The following is a 21,010-nucleotide window of genomic DNA, read 5'->3' as shown; positions in this document are numbered from 1 at the left end:
TTTAAGAGTTGCAAAATATTTATATTTAATTTTCAAGAGTTTCTCCCATTCCCCAAAAACCCCCCACACTTCATATATTGCCAGCTCTCCTACTGCATTATCGTATCACTACTACCATACAATACATTTTCTGAAAAATTGATCAAGTTGTTTAATTATAAGCCGATGTGGAATTGTTTAAACGAGCAGGAGCAATAGGTGGAACGCACTAGTACATGTAAGTTGCAATCCATACCATGCATTAAGAGGCAGTCCGTGCCTTGTCTATGGGTTGGGAATAGGGGCCCAAACATGGTTGTCAAGAAAACTCCTTTGGATCAGTTTTGTTAAAAAATATAGGATATAATTTTATTTCTTTCAAATATAAATCATTTTCAAAGAAAAATCAAAGAAGATTACTTAGTTGATTTAAATATTGACAACACATTGGGGGAGGCAAAGGGACAAATTTTGATTTAAAAATTAAGGTTTCATTTATAAGTTTTAGAAAACTTTAAGGGGCCTATATAGATTTTACAAAATTATAGGGAGGGGAGGCGTTGGTTGCCCCTGCCCACCCTCTGTAAATCCATCCTTAATGGCTGACCATAATAAAAGGAAATATGATGCAAATAGTCCCTCACATATTGCATTTACATCTTTTTAGCCCGTCACTTTTAAAATGATGAAAATCCATCCTTCAGATAAACAAAATATGTCATTTTAGTTCCTATATCCATTTTGATGACTTTTTAGTTAGAAAAAGGTCATGTGCTACCATGCGATAATGATTTTACGGGTAAAATAGGTAAAATAGACATCACACCCTATTCTCACCAAAATACACCACATCTAGTAAAACTAATAATTAAGAAAAAGTTTAACTGTTATTTTGAAAATTCTTGAGGACTTTTAAAATAGGAAAATAAAAAATTCCAAAGAAGAAAGTTAACCCCAAAATAATATTTAACAAATGGAAAAGTGAGGATAAAAGTTGCAGTGAAAACAAAGTTGATGAAATATCAAAATAAATGCAAAATATATAAAAAAGTAAAAGAAGAACATAGAGAACAAAAAAAGAGCACATATCTCAGGACATGTGTTTGGACTTCAGATTTGCTGTCATTCTGACATGGAAAATTCAGAAATTTAATTTTTAGTTGAAAATAGGATATAATATCTGTTTTGCCCTTGAAATTATCATTACGTGGTGGCACATGAAATTCCTAGCCAAAAAGCGCTTGAAATGAGTGTAAGGAACAAAATGTACATTTTGAATATGTGAAGGATGAATTTACTTCATTTTGAAAGTAATGGATGAAAAGAGTACAATTATAATATGTGATGGACCATTTATGGGATTTTCCCTTAATAAAACTTGGCTTGGAGAATTGGCCCATGTTGTGTGAAGTCCAGAGGCCAATTTCTTACCCATTTGAGTTCTCATGCACCATTGAGAAGTGATTGTTGGAGTTAGAATTTAGAGGCACTTGATGGCGTGATATGGGGCATTTTGAGATTCAATTGGTTATGACTAAATTGCGCACAGAAATTTGAAGAAATGTATAAGTAACTTTGGATGAAGTATAAAGAACTAGGAAAAAAGGATGAATTTATTTGGAAATTTTTTTTGGACATTCTTAAAATATGTTTTCTCATTACTTCTTATTTTCTTACTATTTTTTAATCTCACATACATCATATGGTTAATAGCATTCAACATCTATGATAGGATGATTAGACTTCTTTAATGGGGTGATTTGCAGTTTGCCACCTAGTAATATTTCCCAAGCACTTCTTTACCGCTACTCGGCAGTGAAAATAAGGTTTGACCGTTATATAATGCCTTAATTTCAAATGTTGCCCTCATTTTAATGCTAACTTGCAATTTCCGAATAAATATAACCTTATTTGCAGTTTGCCTTCTAAAGAATTTTAAGGCAGCTTATACTACTGTTATTTCAATTACGTTTTGTTTTTTCTGTCACTTATTTTTCTTTATACACACACACACACACACACACACATATATATATATATATATATATGCCATCCGCTCTATTCACTTCAAAACTATTACATAAGTATTGATAATTGCCTAATTTGAGCCTTTGAGCCTCTAACCTATGTTTTCAGAACCAGACTGGGTATCGACTCGGTCAAGGTCAGGGGTCAGGGGTCAATGAGTTCAACCGGATTCGATTGGGGTTGAACCGGATGACGTCATAAATAAAAATTATTTAAAATTAAAATATTTTATGTAAAATACCTAATAACATGTCAATATTAATAAAGGTATATTCATATGTATTTAATGTTTTAAATATATTTAACAAGAAAATACAAATAAATTAGAACAATCAAGTAGCAATTTATGTTATTTAATGAGCATTAACAAGTTTAGAATTAAAATTATGGATTTAATTGAAAAATAACACCAAACTTTAAGACAACATTTATAAAGTATGAAATATTTGAGATATATTAATAAATTTTAACAACCTAGGGGTCAAAACATAATATTAAAAACATTTTGACTTTTAAAAAAAAGTAAAAAAAATCGGGTCTTTTTTCCGGTCAAACCCGGGTTTTGACCTGGTTTGACCGAGTTTTGAATTTTTCGGTTTTTAAAGTTAACCCGGACTGGACCATTGGCCGGTTCTCGATTCGACCGGTCGGCCCGGTCCGGGTTTAAAAATAGAGCCTCTAACTTATATTTTTAGATTTATGTATTTTCATTTTAAAGTTATATATGCTTTGTCATCCACGTAACAAACTTACTACAACATACAGCAAACTTAACATCAAAACTTTTATTAACTATTATAGTGAAAAAAGAAAAACAAAATAACCTTTGACACTTGAAAGAATGTTGGAGACAACTAAAAAACTAAATGTTACAGCATAACTGTATTCATGTCTTCTGCATTTGAAAGCATATTTAATTGGGCAATAAATTATTCAGACATGTATAAAACTTGGAGTTTGTGATTAAAAAATTATTGACAATAAAATAGCAGCTTTTTTTAGTAGTTGCTAATAAAAAAAAATAAGGGAAAAACTAAAAGAGAGAGGGAAATGAAATAAAGGAAGAAAAAAGAACACTGTGAATAGGTAAAATATCAAAGATAATCTTATCCTTCAACATAAATTAGGAGGTAAATTGAGTATAAAGCTCTTTTGGGGGCAGAGTGCAACTAGAATTGTAGTTTGTAGGGAAAAACTGCAATCGCCAGCTTAAGGGCGATTATGTGTTTTTACTAGACCTTTACCTTTGGTTGTTAATCTAGGAGGCAAAGTGCTTAGAAAAAATATTAAGGGGTAGAATCCAAATCGCCTCAAATGTTAAGGGCTGTTCAATTCTATGAACCCTACATAATATCACAAATAAGTGCTAGATAAATCAAAAGAAATTTTTCCAAAATAATCTCCAGTTGAAATGCACATATTATTGTTTGAATGAATATATTTATCATTTAAGGTTTTACACTACCCAATTCTTTACATAAATATGTTTTTAATGGAATTCCGTAAACAAAGATGACCTTGGAAGTCATTGCCGTTTTGCATTCCATGAAGAAGTTGAAGGATTTGATTAACTAGTGCAACTACAGGCATTAGTGGCATTCGTCAAGACGGGTTTTAAGCGTTAGATTTTTGTTGAAATAATTAGTATGCACAGTCAGTGGCCCATCGAAGGATGATGCAATTGTAGTTTTGATATTGATTATGGAATTAGTTGTATTTTTGAACTTTTAGTCATATTTCTAATAGATGAGAAATAAACCACCATTCAATCATCAACAACAAACCAAGCAAAGAAAAAAAAAAGAAAAAGAAAAAGAAAAGCCAGTCAATGGTAGCCAGATCTGAGCTGCACATGCATCTATACTATTAAAGATACTATTGAATTGTAAAAAGCATACTTTAAAGCATTATTAATCACGCAGAAGAAGCATCCTATTGATGTCTGCACAAACACATGATACTGTTTATACATGTCCTAATTGTGGACAATTTGCAGTTGTCATGTCAGAGTCTCGGGTTATCCAGAAGGGCCTGTAGAGAATTTAACCAGACAGACCTCAGAGCATCTTAGATGAAATGATTATGCTGCAAATGCAATACAAATGCCAAAACTTATGCATTTTAACTCAGACACATATTTTCATGTGCGATAACTTCCTTCTTTTTTCAAGTTGATGAGTTTGAGAAATTACTGATTATCAGTGATACTTAAGATTGGCAGAGAGTGGAGCACTCAGAAATCTCTCTTTCAAAATAATACTACTCAATTGAAAAAAGACAGGCTCTAGAAACAAGAAAGAAACATTGCATTAGAACATGAATCTTAATTTTCATGGATGATCATGTGCTTGAGACACGACTAGAGTTCAGCTTGCTTATGCTTTAATATCGCTTTGAGTAAGCATCTATTTTGCTTTCTTTGCTAGTTGCTTTTGCACGTGGGGATTTCCTGTTCTATTTGTGAAGCTCATGATTCAGTAACGAGTCCTTTGACGTGTGAACGATTTATTCCTTATTGCAGCCGACTGTGGCTGCCATAGAAGCGACAGACATTTGCTTGGCCAACAAAGAGACGTTAATTGCTGGTGGTCCTTTTGTACTTCCTCTTGCGCACAAGCACCAAGTGAAGATTCTGCCATATTCCAGGTGTGCACCTATGTATTTTGCTGTGTCCAGTTGCTTTTAGATCATACTTTGAATTGATAATTGTTAAGTCCGAAATCTTGTTTATTCAGTTGTCGTTTCCCCTTATTTCCCTTGTAATCGTGAAAATACTTGCTAACAAAAAGACCTAAAATGTGCTTCAGTGTATACAAGGTCTTACTGAGGGTGCTCTTCGACGTATCATTTTAACAGCATCTGTGGGTGCTTTCAGGTATGATATATAAATTCCTATGGAAGATTTTGCAAATGATCGTTAAATGTATTATCTTGTAGTTACTGAACAACCTTTTTATTAAATTCTGCTAAATTTACTTCCAAAGCCTGTGGAGCTTTTGATGTTTATAATAACTAGGAGAAATTATCCTCCAACTTTCCAATCTCAGCGTGCAAATTTAAGTTCATATAAACTTGGGATCTCATATTTTTCTTCTGAGAGTTAAATGTTCTGAATCAATGCAGTTTTTTAAGTTGCACATTATTCTAGTTTTGTATTAGGTCGACCTAAATTCGAGATATTTGTGGTTTCTTTTTCTACAGATAAGTGAACAGCTGTAAAATTTCATATGAATGCTTTAAAAAATCTCTTTATTCCTACACAAAATGCACAATAAGCTCTCATGCCTGGAACAATGAAAAAACTCCACCTCCTGTTTTCTCTCTCAGTTTCTGTTTGTGTTTGAAATTTAGTTCTCTTTTCTCATTGCTGGAGTTGTTGAACTGAAATTTAGTTTCTATACATCATGAAAAAAACTGCACATCTGTTCTCTCTCTCAGTTTCCGTTAGTTTTTGAAATTTTGTTCTCTTTTCTCATTGCTGGAGTTGTTGAACTGATATTTGCAATCTGTTATGTTATCAACACCAGGGATTGGCCAGTTGAGAAATTGAAAGACGTCAAAGTAGCAGATGCGTTGAAGCATCCTAACTAGAACATGGGAAAAAAGATTACAGTGGATTCTGCCCATGGTTCAAAGTCGCGGTCGCGGTCGCGGTCGCGGTCCGGAACGTTCCACGTCGATCTCGGCATATCGGTCGCGGTCTCGGTGAGACGCAAATTTAAAGCATTTAATATTCTAAAAACTGTTAATAATATAAAAAAAGTATGCTAAACAAAAATAATAAAAATAGCAAAAGAAAATTTGTAAAATGTACTATTTTTATACATATTACACACGATAAGTACTTTTAATTATTTAAAACAATGGCATCACAAATAAAATCAAAATAACATAGACCACAATTTTAAAACTAATAATTGCAAAAGTAATATCAACCATTAACAATACAAACTAAAGATTTATTTATAGCATAAAGTTGGAATATTTTGAACATATAATTTAGCTCTCCATCTTCCTATAGTTTTTAGTTCACGATCATGATCACCAGGATGATTATGTATTATAATAAGTTGGAAGATAATACAAAATGTCCCTCTCTATTAGCACAAAAATATACACGTACAGTGGAAGCAATTCTCATATCTCTCTAATTTCTTTGTTAACCATCGTCATTTATATATATATATATATATATATAGACTAGTAACAATACATGCCAAATTCAAATGACCGAATTCAGAAAAAAAAAAAACCTTTGAGTGATAGTGCATGCCTATAAGCCTATGTGGACTATATGACCGAAATCACTGTGAAACTAATTCCTATACCACAAATAACACTAAACCCCTATTTAATTAAAACACTTAATTAACCACATCAAATGCTAATTAGTTTGGTTTAATATTGTCAACACTCTCTTATATGACAAATAGCACATGACTTGAAACTAATGTACACGATTGTGTTATGTATATATGCCGCCCAACAATGAAGATGGTATGACAATAAATAGCGTTATCATTATATTTTTTTAGCCACACAACTCTATCCATTGTCCCTATCAATAATAGCTAATATGATACCAATTTGTACTTTGCCAAATGGTTGTTTATGCCATATTCAGATAATGGCCTTCTGGTCTCCATTGTTTATGGCCTTCTGGTCTCCAGGGATCAAATATAATAGCAGAATTTAAGATATTGACAGTAGGAAGGACCTTTACGATTCGCTTGATTAAAGTGTTCAATTATGTAGTTAATTCATCAAATGATTTGTTACCAAAGTGGTAAGGTTATTATGTGGTTGTGATTCTCATCTGGACATCTTCTCCATACCGATATACCTTACACTCCCTCCCCTGGCTATTGTCTGTTGCGATGGCTGTAATTCTCTTCCTAGCTACCAATATAGATACCATAGTTTGTAATGGCAAAAAAAAAAAAAAAAAAGATAATGACCTGTTTAAGAGTTATATGTGGAACTTCTGCGATTTTATTGATTCTTTTTTTCTTGTTTGCAAATCTGGACTTGTTGGCATTAAAATTTTAGAAACTTGACCAAAAAAGATGTTAAAGTTAACAAATTGCAGCAGATCTGATGAACAAAAGATATAGGAAAATGAACAAAACCAACAATAAAGACAAATGTCATATACATTCGTGAACATGTACCTTTCAGAGTGGAATCAACACAAAAAGATCAATGAAACTAATTGCACAGAGATAACTAGTTATCCAACCAATCCCAGGTTTCTTGTAGCTGCCCGGAGGATTTCCCGCAGTGTTTACTTCTGCCTACTCATATGTCTTCATATTTGGAGCTAACAAATAAGAACCAAGTCCGCCTGAAAGTTCGAAAACAAAGCAAAAGAGCTTAGGGAATCAGACAATACTAAGAAAAGAAAAGTAAAGTGAAGGTAGTATGTTTAACGTGGCAAATTCAAGGTATTACCTTCAAAGTAAAATGAAGGTAGTACCTTCAAGGTGGAAAAGAAAACGCATCTTTTCACGTGATAGTATTGTGGCAAATTTGTTTCTATTTTCCAATGAATAATTTCAACCTTTGACTTCTCCTTCTCATGTGTTAGGATCTAGCTGTAGTTTTTACTCCAAGGGTCGATGTAATTGAGCTGCAGTCCCAGTGCTTCTCCCAATTATGTCCGGTGTTTCGAATGAGCTTGTCCCAATTATGTCTGGAAATAAAATAGGGAACCACTATGATTAATCTAAAGAAGGCCACACGAAATCTTTTATAACTTGTCCATCACTCGCATTTCTTTCCCCGTATGAAGGATCATCAGTACTAGCCATGGTTCGATATAGGCGGTAGAGAGGTCCTCGAATTTCCCTTTTTTAATCCTTTTTTCCTTTTTTTCTAAAGGTTTTTTGTTAAATTCACCTTGACTCGGTGTGACTCGACCGTGACAACCCGTCGCGATGATGTCTCGGCCGATTTCTCGGCGAGACGAGTATTTCGGTCTCGATTCGTAGCGGTATCGTCTCGGCCTCGGCCGAGTCTTCGAACCATGATTCTGCCACCTTATTCAATAAGGTGATTTTCTGGGCTTTTTTCTGGCGTACTCACCTGACCATGACAACTGTTTCTTCTTGAACTTTCTCATGAACCCCAACGAACCAAAATATTTGGATAACTCTGTCATGGAGCATTTTTTCTTTGCAGGGACTTGAAGTTATTGAAGCCCATTATCTTTATGTGGCCGACTATGAAAACATTGAAATCGTTATTCATCCCCAATCTATCATCCACTCAATGGTTGAAACACAGGTATAACCCTCTTGTGTATCATCATTATATTTTCTCAAGAGTTGAGCTAAAGTGAGGTTCTTGCTTTGCAAGGTTATTTACTCTTAATGGTTGACTTAAAACATTTTCCACACGTTTGTTTCTATTGCAGGATTCATCGATATTGGCACAATTACGATGGCCTGACATGCGGTTGCCCATTCTTTACACAAAGTCCCGGCCAGACAGAATTTACAGTTCTGAGATAACTTGGCCAAGCCTTGATCTTTGCAAGTAATTTTCCTTTTGGTTTTCTGTTTATCATTTTGAATTTGTTTAACAATTTTAAGATTTTCTTATATCATAAATGCATGATAGTTCCACTTCTCTGCTTTTACATTGACCAAATTTTGTACAGTATATAACTTAGAGAACTCATGATTCAGGCTTGGGTCTCTGACATTTAAAGCCCCAGACAATGTCAAGTATCCATCAATGGAACTCGCATATGCTGCTGGGCGAGCAGGAGGGACCATGACTGGAGTTCTCAGCGCTGCAAATGAGAAAGCTGTCGAAATGTTCATCAATGAGCAGTACGTCTCCTTCAATTTTTTTTTTTTTTTTTTAACATATCAACCACAAGGTTCTATTTCTTCCTTGTGGCTGCTTCACTTGCAACTAACCGTTCTCACTAATATTTTCCATTCAACCAATCGTCACACAATAACATAGAAAGTTTGATATTTTGAGGAGTATCTATCTTCGGAAAGTACAGGCGTACAGCCTATATAGACAGGAGCATGATTGTAAATGGTCCTTGCTTTCATTTTAGCATGATTGTCACTTCACACTTTGGCCTTGGACAGGAGCATTTATCAAATTGATGTCATTTTCATGCTATGTACACCTTGTCTAATGCACGGTGTACCATTTCCTGTTTCAGAATCGGCTATCTGGACATTTTCAAGGTTGTGGAGCTAACAAGCAACAAGCATCAAGCAGAATTGGTGTCCTCCCCATCCCTCGAGGAAATTGTACATTACGATTTGTGGGCACGTGACTATGCAGCAACTTTGCAATTCTCTGCTGGCTTAAGGCCTGCTCTTGTATAAGGAACAAGGCGGCTTTGATGCAAATCAGAGGTATCCCTTCTCATTGTATTGGCAGATCTTGCCTAAATTTGATAAATGGGATAGTGAAGCATGATGCTCTTGTATCATAGAATTCGGGGATGAACTGCATGAGCATCTCTAATGTTCCGTCATTACAGATTATAAATGTCTTTTTCTGCTTTCCTTAGCCTGTGAAGCATAGAGATCTCAAAGATTAGTGTTAAAGAAAAGGGAAAATCGTTCAAAACGTTCCTCACATTTTACAAGATGACTTTTTTCATCCCTCACTTTTAAAAGTATAATTTTACATCCCTTACAAATTCATATTGATCAAATTTGGTCCTTACCTAGGTTTCCGACTAGTTTTTTGCCGGAATCCACTACGTGACTTGTATGTGATCATTTTTTAAGGGCAAAATTGTCAAATCAAATTTTTACATAATCTGATTCATAGTCCCTCACATTTCACAAAATGAATTTTTTCATCCCTAATATTTTACAAAATAAATTGTTTCGTTCCTCACATTTAAAAAAATAAAATTTTCCATCCCTCACATTTTTAAAAATGAATTTTTTTCATCCCTCATTAATTATGTATATGAATAGTTTTTTTCTATAAACTTACGTATATATCTATTTGATTTTATCTGAACAGTATGAATAACATGTAATTTATCTCTATTGGATTTCATCTAAACATACTAATTGTAGTTATCACATGTTATTCAATAGATATATATAGGGGTTTAAAACTAATAATTTTGTTTAAAACCCATGTATATATTTATATGATTTCACCATTTGAACCTATTCAATATTTGTGACCTTTCTCTTTTGGTAATAATTTATTTATTAAGTTGTATAATAAGGTCATCCAATTAATGGGTCCTAACTAGAATTCTATAATTGTGCTAACAAATTTTAGTTTAAATCTGAAATTTCTATTCGACACTTTTAAGACCAACAGTTAAATTACTTGCCTTGTGATTGTTTTAAAATTTGAAAGTACCAATCACTTATTTCTTTTTGTCATACTTTTCTTTTGTTTACTTTTTCTATCCAAATTTAATTCGATATAAACACTCGATAATATTTAGGATTAAATGTCTTCTTTATTTTCAAATTTCGAGTAAAAGAAAATGAATATAAGTGAAAAACTAACAATTTTTAAATCTATGTATATATGTATTTGATTTCACTTGAGCAGTGCGAATAGTATGTAATATATTTTTATGTGATTTCACATGCTATTCATACTGTTCAAGTGAAATCAAATAGATATATACATGGATTTAAAAAAAATGATTCACACACATGATCAATAAAAGATGAAAAAAATCATTTTAAAAAATGTGAAGGATGAAAAAATTCATTTTGTGAAATGTAAGGGACGAAAAAATTTATTTTATGAATCGAATTATATAAAATTTAATTTGATAATTTTGCCCTTAAAATATGATCACGTGCAAGGCACGTGATGAATTTCGACAAAAAACTAGTCGAAAACCTAAGTAAGGACCAAATTTGACCAATGCGAATTTGTAATGTGAATTTATAAGGGACGTAAAATTATATTTTTAAAAGTGAGGGACGGAAAAAGTTATTTTACCAAATGTGATGGACGTCTTGAACGATTTTCCCTAAAGAAAACATTTGTGTGGGGAAATAGGTAAACTTGAGAATCTCTTCAACTTAAAAAAAACAAAAATGCAAGCACATATTTACACACACAAACACAAACGCACACCTTACAGAGCATTTGTTCAAGAAAAATGTAGTAAATTTGAAGTTCCAGTCGAAATGAAAAGCACCTTCGTTTCTCTAATTTGAAGCTTTTTTCCTTTTTGTCTTTGTTCTACAAGTTATTGCCTTCTTATTATCAGCTCATTGAAATTGAATAAGTGCAAATTGTAGATTTGCAGGAAAACGTTAAAGGAAACAAAATATGCACAAATAACAATTTCCTTCTTTGAAAATTGAAACACTTAAAACGTAAATTAAAATAATTCCTTTTTTTAAGCGTTGGTTTAATCTAGACTACTGAGAGATGGGGGCAAAAATAAACAATCACAAAAAGGGACTTATGAAAAGAAAAACTCCTGTTCTCTGAGACTTGCAAATTTTGCACTTATTCAAGAAGGCTGAAAATGGCCACAAAGCTTAGGAATTTATATCAAGAAAACAAGGAAAAAGCTCATCCACAAGTTATTGATAGTTAGGACACCGAAATGGACCGGATAATTACTAGATTTAAGAAGGGTAAAACTCCATACCATTGCATAGACTTTTCAGCAAACACAATTTCCGAGAATTAGGAGACTTAATAGTTAATATTGACAATATATCACAAGATGAAATTAGAAAGGCAATCCTTGCAACTGATGAGACTTCAAGGTGGACAACAACATCAATCAAGTTAGAAAAGGCAAGACTGCAGGCAACTACCAGGACTTAAAAATGCAGAAGATTCATCCATATAACTATCAAGATTTGCTAGCAGACTAAAAAGGAAAAAAATTAGCTATTGCAATGCAGACGAATTTGAGCTCTCTACCAATTCTTCTACCTCCCAATGGATAAAATGCACAACCCAGATCAGATGTAAGAACATAGAAAATTGGAAGACTGTTTCATCTATTATATATATATAAAAAAAAAGGAAAGACTTTAATACAACTATATTTTCTAAAATGAACAGTCAATATGAAGCCTTTAACACAACCATATCTTTTTTTTAAAAAAAAAAGAAGGAAAGACTTTTTAATTTATTATATAAAAAAGCAAGGGTAGATTACACTTTACATCTTGTATTTTAGTACTTTTCCACATAATTCTTCTATAGTTTAAAAAATTATACATCATTTGGACTAAAATATCAAATTGATGAAATCATCGTGTTATAACGAACCAGTTGAAACTTCGAGATTTTTCTTATTTAGAAACTAACATGGTTGAAGTAGTCAAGATATGTAAATGCAGTATACATTATACTTTAATCCCCTATAATCTAGTCCTATTTTACATCATCCTTTTGTTGTCTTCAAAATCTATTCGTAACCCTCCTATTGCTAGTGAATAATTTCTATCTTGACATTGGAGTACTTTTGACAATTAATTGCAGATTTCAAACTTTTACACTCGTTAACACCTACAAAACAATAAGACTGAGGTGGCCTTGGTCAAGTGATAAGGTTGAGGCTTTAGGATCTAGAAATTTTGGGTTCAAATCTCCATTCTCCTTTCACATTTCTTAAATCCTACCCTTCCCCAATTCCCATTCCCCTTTTCCATTTCTTAAATCTCACATTTTCCCACTTGCTGGAAAATTCTTTTTAATAAAACTATAACCTCAAAAAACCGTCAGAGCTCTATAGATCAATGTTTTAAAACTCGGACTGTAAATCGAACCGGTGAAGTGAAAGGGTCGAGGTTCAACCGATCGGATCGGTTTGACCCCGGTTCAATGAATTTTTTTAAAAATAATTTATATAAATATATATGCACAAAATAAGACATGCAATAGATTAATTTAAAGCTTTATATGATGAAAAGTTTACTATTTTTTGAATAACTTAGATTTTCAAAAATAAATTTTTTAAATTATAAGTTGAAGCAAATAAATTTCATCTCAATTTCAATTATATCTACGAAAAAAATCTTAAATCCAACCCAAAAATATCACAATATTTTGAAATTATACAAAATTCACGTCTATGAGAACTTAGACATTGCAAACTTAAATTTTAATTTACGTTTTTGAGATTTAAAGATTGCAATTTAAAAAAGAAAGTTTGGAGTTTGAAGGAAGCCAAGAGAATTGAAAATAGAAATGCAAACTTGATAAGAAACAAAAAATGAGATAAAAGTGAGTGGTTGTAGCATTAAATAATTTGGGTTAAAGAAAAATAATTCTTTTTTTTTTTAACTTTTTTCAATTTAATGGACAAAAGCAAAATTAAAAGATGGAAGAAAACATCAATAAATTAAAACGAAAGAGGTTCGATTAAAAAGAGAGTGACAAAAGAAACGATGAGAGAGAGAGAGAGAAAGAGAGAGAGTTGAATATTAAAAAGAAAGAATCATGAGAGGATAAGATTTTATAAAAAAAAATAAAAAAAAAGAAATATGAGAGTTTGTTTTATATAAATAAGTTATCAAAAAAAACTAATAAGATATGATGGTGCAATGGTTATTACATTGGTTTTCTATTAGAAAGGTCTTGAGTTCGAATTTTGCAAAATCTTTTAAAAAAAAAAAGAAGGGAAACTTGAAAACCAAAAACCACTGGTTCAACGGTTTTTCATGAGTTGACTAGTTTTGACCGATTTTCTAGCAAAATCAACACTAACATAAAATTGGACCGGTGCCATGGCCGGTTCGCGATTCAACCAGTCGAACCGGCCGATCCGGTCCAGTTATGAAAACACTGATAGAGATAGGAATGCCCTGTTCTGCATAAAGGTTTAAACGTTAAAGCTTCGTCCAATGATTTGAAACCTTTCCGTCCAGCCACCATGCTCAACTAATAAAAGCATATGCATTGTCTGTCACTTAACTAATACAGGAGTAGGTTATTTGCTGTAAGGAAATACAATTTAATCAGCTGAGTAATCATTTTAGCTAAAGGAAAATTCTAGATATCAAATTAGGGAGCTTTAATTTAAACATTTTAGTTGCAATTGCCCTATTTGCTCTTATCTTAGAAAGGAGAAGCACAATGATTTCTATCCTTCTATTTAGTTATATTTTCGAGTCATCAAACCTTTACTAAAACCATGCTTGTCGATAATCAATCATACACAAGAAACCTAACTTTCAAGGGGGCTGGGATTTAAAGAAACAAAAGCCAGGAGCTCTGGATTTTTCTCAAATGTAGCCATGTCATCTTCTTTTAGGTTTACCCATGCTTCAATCCCATCACCGCTTTTTGTATCCATTAGCCATGCTATACGTTCGCTCTGGATCCATATATGTTTCTGTTTTCACGGCCGACGAAAGACCAAATGGACTTTCCCCATCCAAAATCAACTTCACGAAAACCAGTCTTACAAAGATTACTGATGATAAAAACTTCAGCCGAGCTGTTGGGCTTAGAAAGCAGTTGTTCAAAATTTTGTAATGTCTCCATCAACTTAAGATACATATCCTGACCTTTCATACCTTCAACAAAATCACTGGCTATAGAAGTAATGGCATTCCTTGTGTAGTTAACCAGTAATTGCAGCTCTGGACTGGAATCTGTCTCTTTTGAGCATATGCCGGCCAAACTATATTCCCAAATGAATGACTTGGTAAAGGGGGAGAACATCTTGTCCTTAGATTAACTGGGATTAGCAGACTCAACTTCTTCTGTGAGGCCACTATGGCAGATTTCCACAGAAGTCCCATAACAACTGTGCGACTGAACTTGGTTTTAGAGATGATGTTGTCGCTTTAGTTTTGAGGACATCCAGTGCCAAGTGGTCGAAAAAAATCTCTTCGTTACAAAATTCTGCTCGTCTAATTGGCGTTTGGATTGCAATGTGGAGACAGGCGTAAATAACTTGGAATATTTAGAAGTATAGCAGGGAAACTGGCGAAACAGAGAAGGTGAAACAAAATTGGGAATTATTTGTTCCGAGGATTCACGTGAGGTAGCAGCCCAAGCACTCATAAATGTTGACATTGAGAGACCATCAACAATCTTGTGAGAAGCGCTAAGACCAATGGCAATGCCACCGCAGGAAAAAATGGTTATTTGAACCATGGCTACATAAGTTTGCGACATTATTTCCACGGAACTTGGATCCAATGCAAACAGCCGATTTATCAACTCATTCTCAGGCACTTTGAGGAAATCTAAGAGTCGAATACTTACTCGAGCTTCAGTATAGTAAACTCCATCATCATTAGAGTCCAAGTGTGTTGTAAATAAAAGGGATATTTCAAAAGATCTTGTCCCACATTGAAAAACTAAAGGGACTTATTGTGAGAACCCATAAATTTTCTCATTTTCTAGGTTTTATTTTATTTTATTGCATGTCTTTTCTATATTTTCTTTATTAGGAAAATTTTTAAAATAATTTTTATGAGTAAATATGATTTTTAAGTTATTTTTCTAGTATAAGTTAGTTTATAAGGTTTTAGGGGTGTATACCGGACGTGGGACCTGCTAGTGCGATAAATTCGATAAAATTCGACCAATTAGGTTAAGTTGTGTATATTGGGTTTAATTTATCAGGTGTTAATAGATAATTAGAGGTTACCTAGATGGATTATCATTGGAGAGACAAAATGATAGAGTTGCATTAAAAGGGTGACAAGTGTCACTTCCCTATTTCTTCTTGGACTTTGACTAAGTTGCCAACTTTACTAAATAACTAGTTTTGTATCCATTCGTTGAACGGGAATCGTCGAAAAAAAATAAATATTTAGTTAATTTTATAAAAATGTCGATATAAAATACAAATTTAATGTATAATCTATTATAACTTGTCTTAAGTATATTACTATGTGCGCATTGTAATATAAAGTATTTTTATAATATAAATTTGAACATCTAATTCAGTGAATAATGATTCAAAAATGAAAAAAATAACATTCAATAATACCATAACATTCAAAATTTTGAAAATAAATAAAAAAATGCAGTAAATAGTATTAAATAATATTCTATTCTTCAGGAACTTGTTTTGATTTTTCTTCTGTTTGAACATTCTCCTCGATTTGTCCGTGCAAATCAGCATTTATTGATTTTTCATTATCACTGTATGATAGGAAAACAGGATAATTAAGTATAAAAAAATAAATGATTTATCGCATTCAAAGTTATGTATAACAATACGTAAAGATTATAATTTAAGAAAGTAAAATAGTATATTAAATCTACCTTCTCATGCAAATCTTTTTATGAGGATTCCCTTCTTTTGTGATTTTTGTTGAACCCTCTGACGAATGATTCATATGAAGTGTATTGAAATGCTGTTGATTAAAATCATCTGGTGTACTAATTGGGATCTGGGAAGAAGATACTTCAGGTTGGTATTGGTTATCGGTTCCACCAATCTGATAATGATTTATCAAAATTAAAGGCAAAATATTATGTGAAATATAAGATAAATTTATTGTACATTACCTATGAAAGCATGAAATTCGTTTCCCTCTCAAAATCACAGTGGAACCATCTAGTCACTGTAAATCTATTACTACATTGTTCCAGATTGTAATTGTTCAACTTGATTTGGAACACAAAAGGTTTCCATGTGATCTTATTTATAATTGATGACATGATTTCATTGCTAAATCCTTCCTGAAAATGAAATGCATAATAGATTTTTTTTTATAATATTCAACAGCTAAGATAAGTGTCGGATTGTCTACTATTATTAAAAACTTCTCAAAAATTAGATATAAGTTTACCTTGTTAAATTCTTCAAGAACAAAAGAAAGTTTGTGTTCTATTATTCTTTCAGCCTCTTGATCAAATATAACAAACCAAGCACTACCGGTTGCATCACTTGCCAAGACTTTTAACATATACCTGTATAAAAACACATATTCTAAAAGTTATATTTATGTAGATATTGTAGCAATTAAAATGATAAAAAAGTTAACACCTACGACATACCTCAATTTAGGATACTCCACATTTTGATTGCAAGCATTGCACACAAAATTAGATCCTTCTAATGTCACTTTTTTCTGACATTTTGGACATGCTTTGTAGTGCAGTTGACTATTGAAATCAACTTTCAGAATTGTCACTTTGGAAGTGTAAACCAATTCCTAGAGAAATGACCAATTTAAGCAGTCAATTTAAATAATTAATATTTTTAATTGTGAAAACTAATGTGCTATAATTGTAACTTGTAACTTTAATTGTACCTCTGTTTGAACACCGGCCATTATCTGATATATCTCTGATAAAAATTTTCGATTCTTGAACATTAGTTGCTGTATAGCTTCTCGCATTTTTGGAGGATGTAAAACCTCAATAGTTTGAGGAGCAGTGCTATCAATGCTAATAACAATTTTATCTTAATTACTTATATACAATATATATGAAAATATTAAACAAACATTTAATAAAGATATGTAGATTTACCAATTCAAATAATCTGCAACTTCAGAAATATTTAGATTCATATATACTCATGTGGCAGTTGTTGATGATAGATAGTATGAACCTGAGTAACAATTTATCGTGAGGTCCATTAAGAATGCTAATGAAAAGAAATAACAATATGTTTACTATGAGAGTTTCACTGATGTTTATGTCATTACCTCTGAATTGTTTAACTGTCACTGAAGAGATCACCAACACTAATGGCTGATCAGACACCAAAATAGTCTCATCATTGAACTGATTCGATGTTGTTCCCCATAATGTGACATTAATGCTTTCACCACTTCAATAGAAAGCACTCAAAATTAATACTTGAATAGAAATTACTCAAAAATAATTGTTCAAATAAGAATATGAGCTGATCTTCATATTATAACTAATTTATTTAGCAGACTAAATTAAAAAAAAAGCCACCAGTACCTTTTATTAGTAATTGCAATATCTCATTTTTTTACAGTTCCATTACTCTTCGAAACTTCATAAATCGGTCCCACTTTAGAAAGTCTTCCCACCACATCTATATTACACACAAATAAATAAGTATAACACATATAGTTATCTAGGAATCACTACTTTCAAATGAATAAAACTAAAAGTAGTATTTACCCTATTAACTTATTACATCATACCTGATAAGAATATAAAAGCTTGACATCGTGAAGAGAGGTCATTGAAATCGATGAATTCAAATTTGTGAAATTTTATTGAACTCATTCGACCATCAAGCTTTTTCACCAGAGTTGTATAAGTGAAATAAATATTATGCTCATTGTGCACAACATTCCAAGATTGTTTTCTTGGCGTCACTCTAAATTTCTCCAAAATATAGACATCTCCCTCAAGTAGTTGTGGTCGAAACCTTTGTACCAAATTTTTTGGTACAATAGCTACCATATGATTATCCTAAAACAATTCAAACATCATAGACTAGGAAAAAATTGTCATGAAATAAACAAATTTAACTCAAATCAGTCATAGATGGGTGAATGATGGTACTTACATTTTCATCGAGCAGTACCATTTCAAGAGCAAACACATCACCAGTATTTGTGTTAATGGCATCCCACATGCGTGTCACTCTAACCTTGATTTTCTTGGAATCAAATCCCACAGTCAACTGATTCAAGAGCTTGTGGCTTGAATTCATTGTAACGAACTTGTGTCTGCTACCAAAATTCACCAACTTATAAAATAATTGCATATAGTTATCTAAACTAAATACTTCAATATATGATTAATAAGCGCATAAATAAAAACAAACAAAATTGAATACGCATGAATTATAAATCAAGTTTTAGAATTTAACCTATACCAATGCGTAAATTATCATATATGTCTCGATAAACAATATTTCTTGTACGACGATTTTCTGGATTTCGATCATCCTTGATCAAAAACTTCAATCCTTGACGGGAGGTTACTCGAGAAGCAGCAACGTATAATTGGCCGTGACTAAATACAGGTTTTGTCAAGTACACTCCAACGTTATCAAAAGTTTGGCCTTGACTCTTATTTATTGTCATAGCAAAACAAACCTTAATAGGAAACTGACGTCGAATCATCACAAAAGGCCATTTTGAATCTGTAGGAGTCATGTCAATCCTGTGAATGAAAAATCTTGTCCCTATACTTGACCCTGTAATCATTTCAACTTCTATGATGTTATCTCCCAGATTTGTAATTATCAACCATGTACCATTGCATAGACCCCGACTCTGATTCATATTGCGTAGCAGAATAATTGGAATTCCAACCTTTAACTCAATTGAATGATTTGAAATTCCAGAGAATTTAAGTGTATTCAAAAACTCAACCGGATATAAAGAAGCTTGCTCAAGTCCGCAATCAGAGGTGGGACACATTCTATCAGCACTTAAGTATATCCTAGATTGGCCAGGAATGGATGATAGAATAACAGAATTTACTTCATCAACAACATCATTGGTCAGGGCAAGAATAGCTCTATTGCGAAGATATGAAGCATTATTATAATTAGCCAATAGATCAGGATACGTACTATCTATAATGCGGTGTATGCAGTCAGTATCCTGAGGAATGAGTAGATCGTCAGGAATCTCTATCCAAGTAGATTCGTCTTCATCATCAAAGGAAATAGCTGGTAATTTTCCTTCACCCAAATCTAAAATCCATTTGCTGAATTCTTCTAAACTTTCAACAGAATCTGAATGCATGTCATTAGCTTGTATACGCATATTCAAAGATAATAGATATAAATGACAATGACCCCAAAGCAAAGAAGATCGATTAATTGATGAAGCAACAATTTCAGTTCTATCCCCTTTGGGTACGACAGGAAGAATTTGCCTGAAATCACCACCAAGTAACATAGTTTTGCCGCCAAAAACTTTGTGCTCAGAGTCAGGATCATGAAAGCGTAAGATATCCCTAAATGTTTTATCAACCGCTTCAAAAATATTTCGATGTAACATTACAGCTTCATCCCAAATAATCAATGATGCCTTACAAATTAACTCAGCCAATTGTGATCCCTGTGATATTACGCAAGTAGAATCACCATCTATAATTATAGGAATTTTAAATCTCGAATGAGCTGTCCTTCCACCAGGAAGCAATAGAGAAGCTATACCAGAAGATGCTACCACCAAAACTATTTTTCCTTGTGAACGTAATCGAACAATTATAGTTCTCCACAAATAAGTCTTTCCTGTTCCTCCACTACCATAAACAAAAAAGAGACCACCAAGACCATAATCAACAGCATGAATGACTGCATTATACACTTGTAGTTGTTGCTCATTCAACCCACTTCGTAGTTGAAAGTGTTCTTGTGCAAGAATTTCCCTATTATAATTCAATTCCTCAATAATAAACCGATTTCGATTATCATTATCCAATAGCATATCAGGAAATGGGATTCTAGGAAATTCTTTCAAACTTCTACTATTTCGATTGAGAATTTTTTCAATTTCATAAAGTGCATAATTCTTTATTTGGGAATCACTGAAAGATATAAAATTATCTCCGAGTATATGACGTTGTTGATAGGATATGTCATCAGAAAGAAACTCCCAATTTTTCTCCCATAAATCTAATGGATTAGATACCTCACAAAATAATAACATGGTCACAAATAATTCACGTAATTGCTGACCTGTTTGCCAATTTGCTGTTTCTCTTATAGCATTATGCCATTCTTCATCACCACCCAATAATCCCAACGCTTGACATGCCGCTTTAAACGTTGGATGCACGACTCCGTTAACTGTCCTAATCTCCTCAAATGACCTTGGACCTTTGACAATGTTCAATAACATGCGTAAGTAGAATCTTTCTCCAGTTGAAGGATGAGCATAAAAAATTCTACCTATTGATCGACCAGACTTCCGTTTAACCCATTTTCTCAGCTTCTTTTTCCATGTCCATTGTGTAGGAAAATCTGCATAAATCAACTATTGAGCAGATGTATCTGTGGAGTTCGTTTTCATCCATTCAATGAACATTGTACTATGTTCTTCTGCTCTGTTTAATACTTCATCCAAAGGATCATTATCACTAAATAGCA

The 21,010-nt window shown here is 32.7% G+C and overlaps 3 protein-coding genes across 3 annotated transcripts; 1 reads left to right on the top strand and 2 right to left on the bottom strand.

The window, feature by feature from the left end:
- The first annotated feature begins 8,039 nt into the window (after nucleotides 1-8,039).
- Nucleotides 8,040-9,549, top strand: LOC113739019 (1-deoxy-D-xylulose 5-phosphate reductoisomerase, chloroplastic-like). The gene is made up of 5 exons (XM_072046093.1): nucleotides 8,040-8,058; nucleotides 8,188-8,292; nucleotides 8,423-8,544; nucleotides 8,697-8,843; nucleotides 9,194-9,549. The coding sequence occupies exons 2-5, from the start codon at nucleotides 8,278-8,280 to the stop codon at nucleotides 9,360-9,362; spliced, it is 453 nt and encodes a 150-aa protein (XP_071902194.1). The 5' UTR covers nucleotides 8,040-8,058; nucleotides 8,188-8,277; the 3' UTR covers nucleotides 9,363-9,549.
- A 6,464-nt stretch (nucleotides 9,550-16,013) lies between these two features.
- On the bottom strand, nucleotides 16,014-18,613 carry LOC113739018 (replication factor A protein 1-like). The gene is made up of 8 exons (XM_027266273.1): nucleotides 18,467-18,613; nucleotides 18,089-18,369; nucleotides 17,528-17,749; nucleotides 17,226-17,361; nucleotides 16,969-17,126; nucleotides 16,761-16,881; nucleotides 16,231-16,406; nucleotides 16,014-16,107 (listed from the first exon to the last, which is right to left on the bottom strand). The coding sequence occupies exons 1-8, from the start codon at nucleotides 18,611-18,613 to the stop codon at nucleotides 16,014-16,016; spliced, it is 1,335 nt and encodes a 444-aa protein (XP_027122074.1).
- A 154-nt stretch (nucleotides 18,614-18,767) lies between these two features.
- LOC113739017 (uncharacterized) lies at nucleotides 18,768-20,762 on the bottom strand. The gene has a single exon (XM_027266272.2). It carries the CDS (start codon nucleotides 20,760-20,762, stop codon nucleotides 18,768-18,770), a length of 1,995 nt encoding a protein of 664 aa, XP_027122073.2.
- Nucleotides 20,763-21,010: the final 248 nt, after the last annotated feature.

Source organism: Coffea arabica, chromosome 4c, assembly GCF_036785885.1.
Source record: "Coffea arabica cultivar ET-39 chromosome 4c, Coffea Arabica ET-39 HiFi, whole genome shotgun sequence".
Taxonomy (NCBI): Eukaryota; Viridiplantae; Streptophyta; class Magnoliopsida; order Gentianales; family Rubiaceae; genus Coffea; species Coffea arabica.
Note: the sequence above shows the minus strand (reverse complement) of the source record. Positions and strands in the feature narration are given on the sequence as shown.

Coding starts and splice junctions, on each gene's coding strand:
- LOC113739019 (XM_072046093.1), top strand. Junction 8,545..8,696: donor CCAAGCCTTGATCTTTGCAA/GTAATTTTCCTT, acceptor CTCATGATTCAG/GCTTGGGTCTCTGACATTTA. Junction 8,844..9,193: donor GAAATGTTCATCAATGAGCA/GTACGTCTCCTT, acceptor TTCCTGTTTCAG/AATCGGCTATCTGGACATTT.
- LOC113739018 (XM_027266273.1), bottom strand. CDS start 18,613: ATGAATTCAAGCCACAAGCTCTTGAATCAGTTGACTGTGGGATTTGAT. Junction 17,750..18,088: donor ATATTCTTATCAGGTATGAT/GTAATAAGTTAA, acceptor TTTCTATTGAAG/TGGTGAAAGCATTAATGTCA. Junction 16,407..16,760: donor TTCTTGAAGAATTTAACAAG/GTAAACTTATAT, acceptor AATCATTATCAG/ATTGGTGGAACCGATAACCA.
- LOC113739017 (XM_027266272.2), bottom strand. CDS start 20,762: ATGTTATTGAACATTGTCAAAGGTCCAAGGTCATTTGAGGAGATTAGG.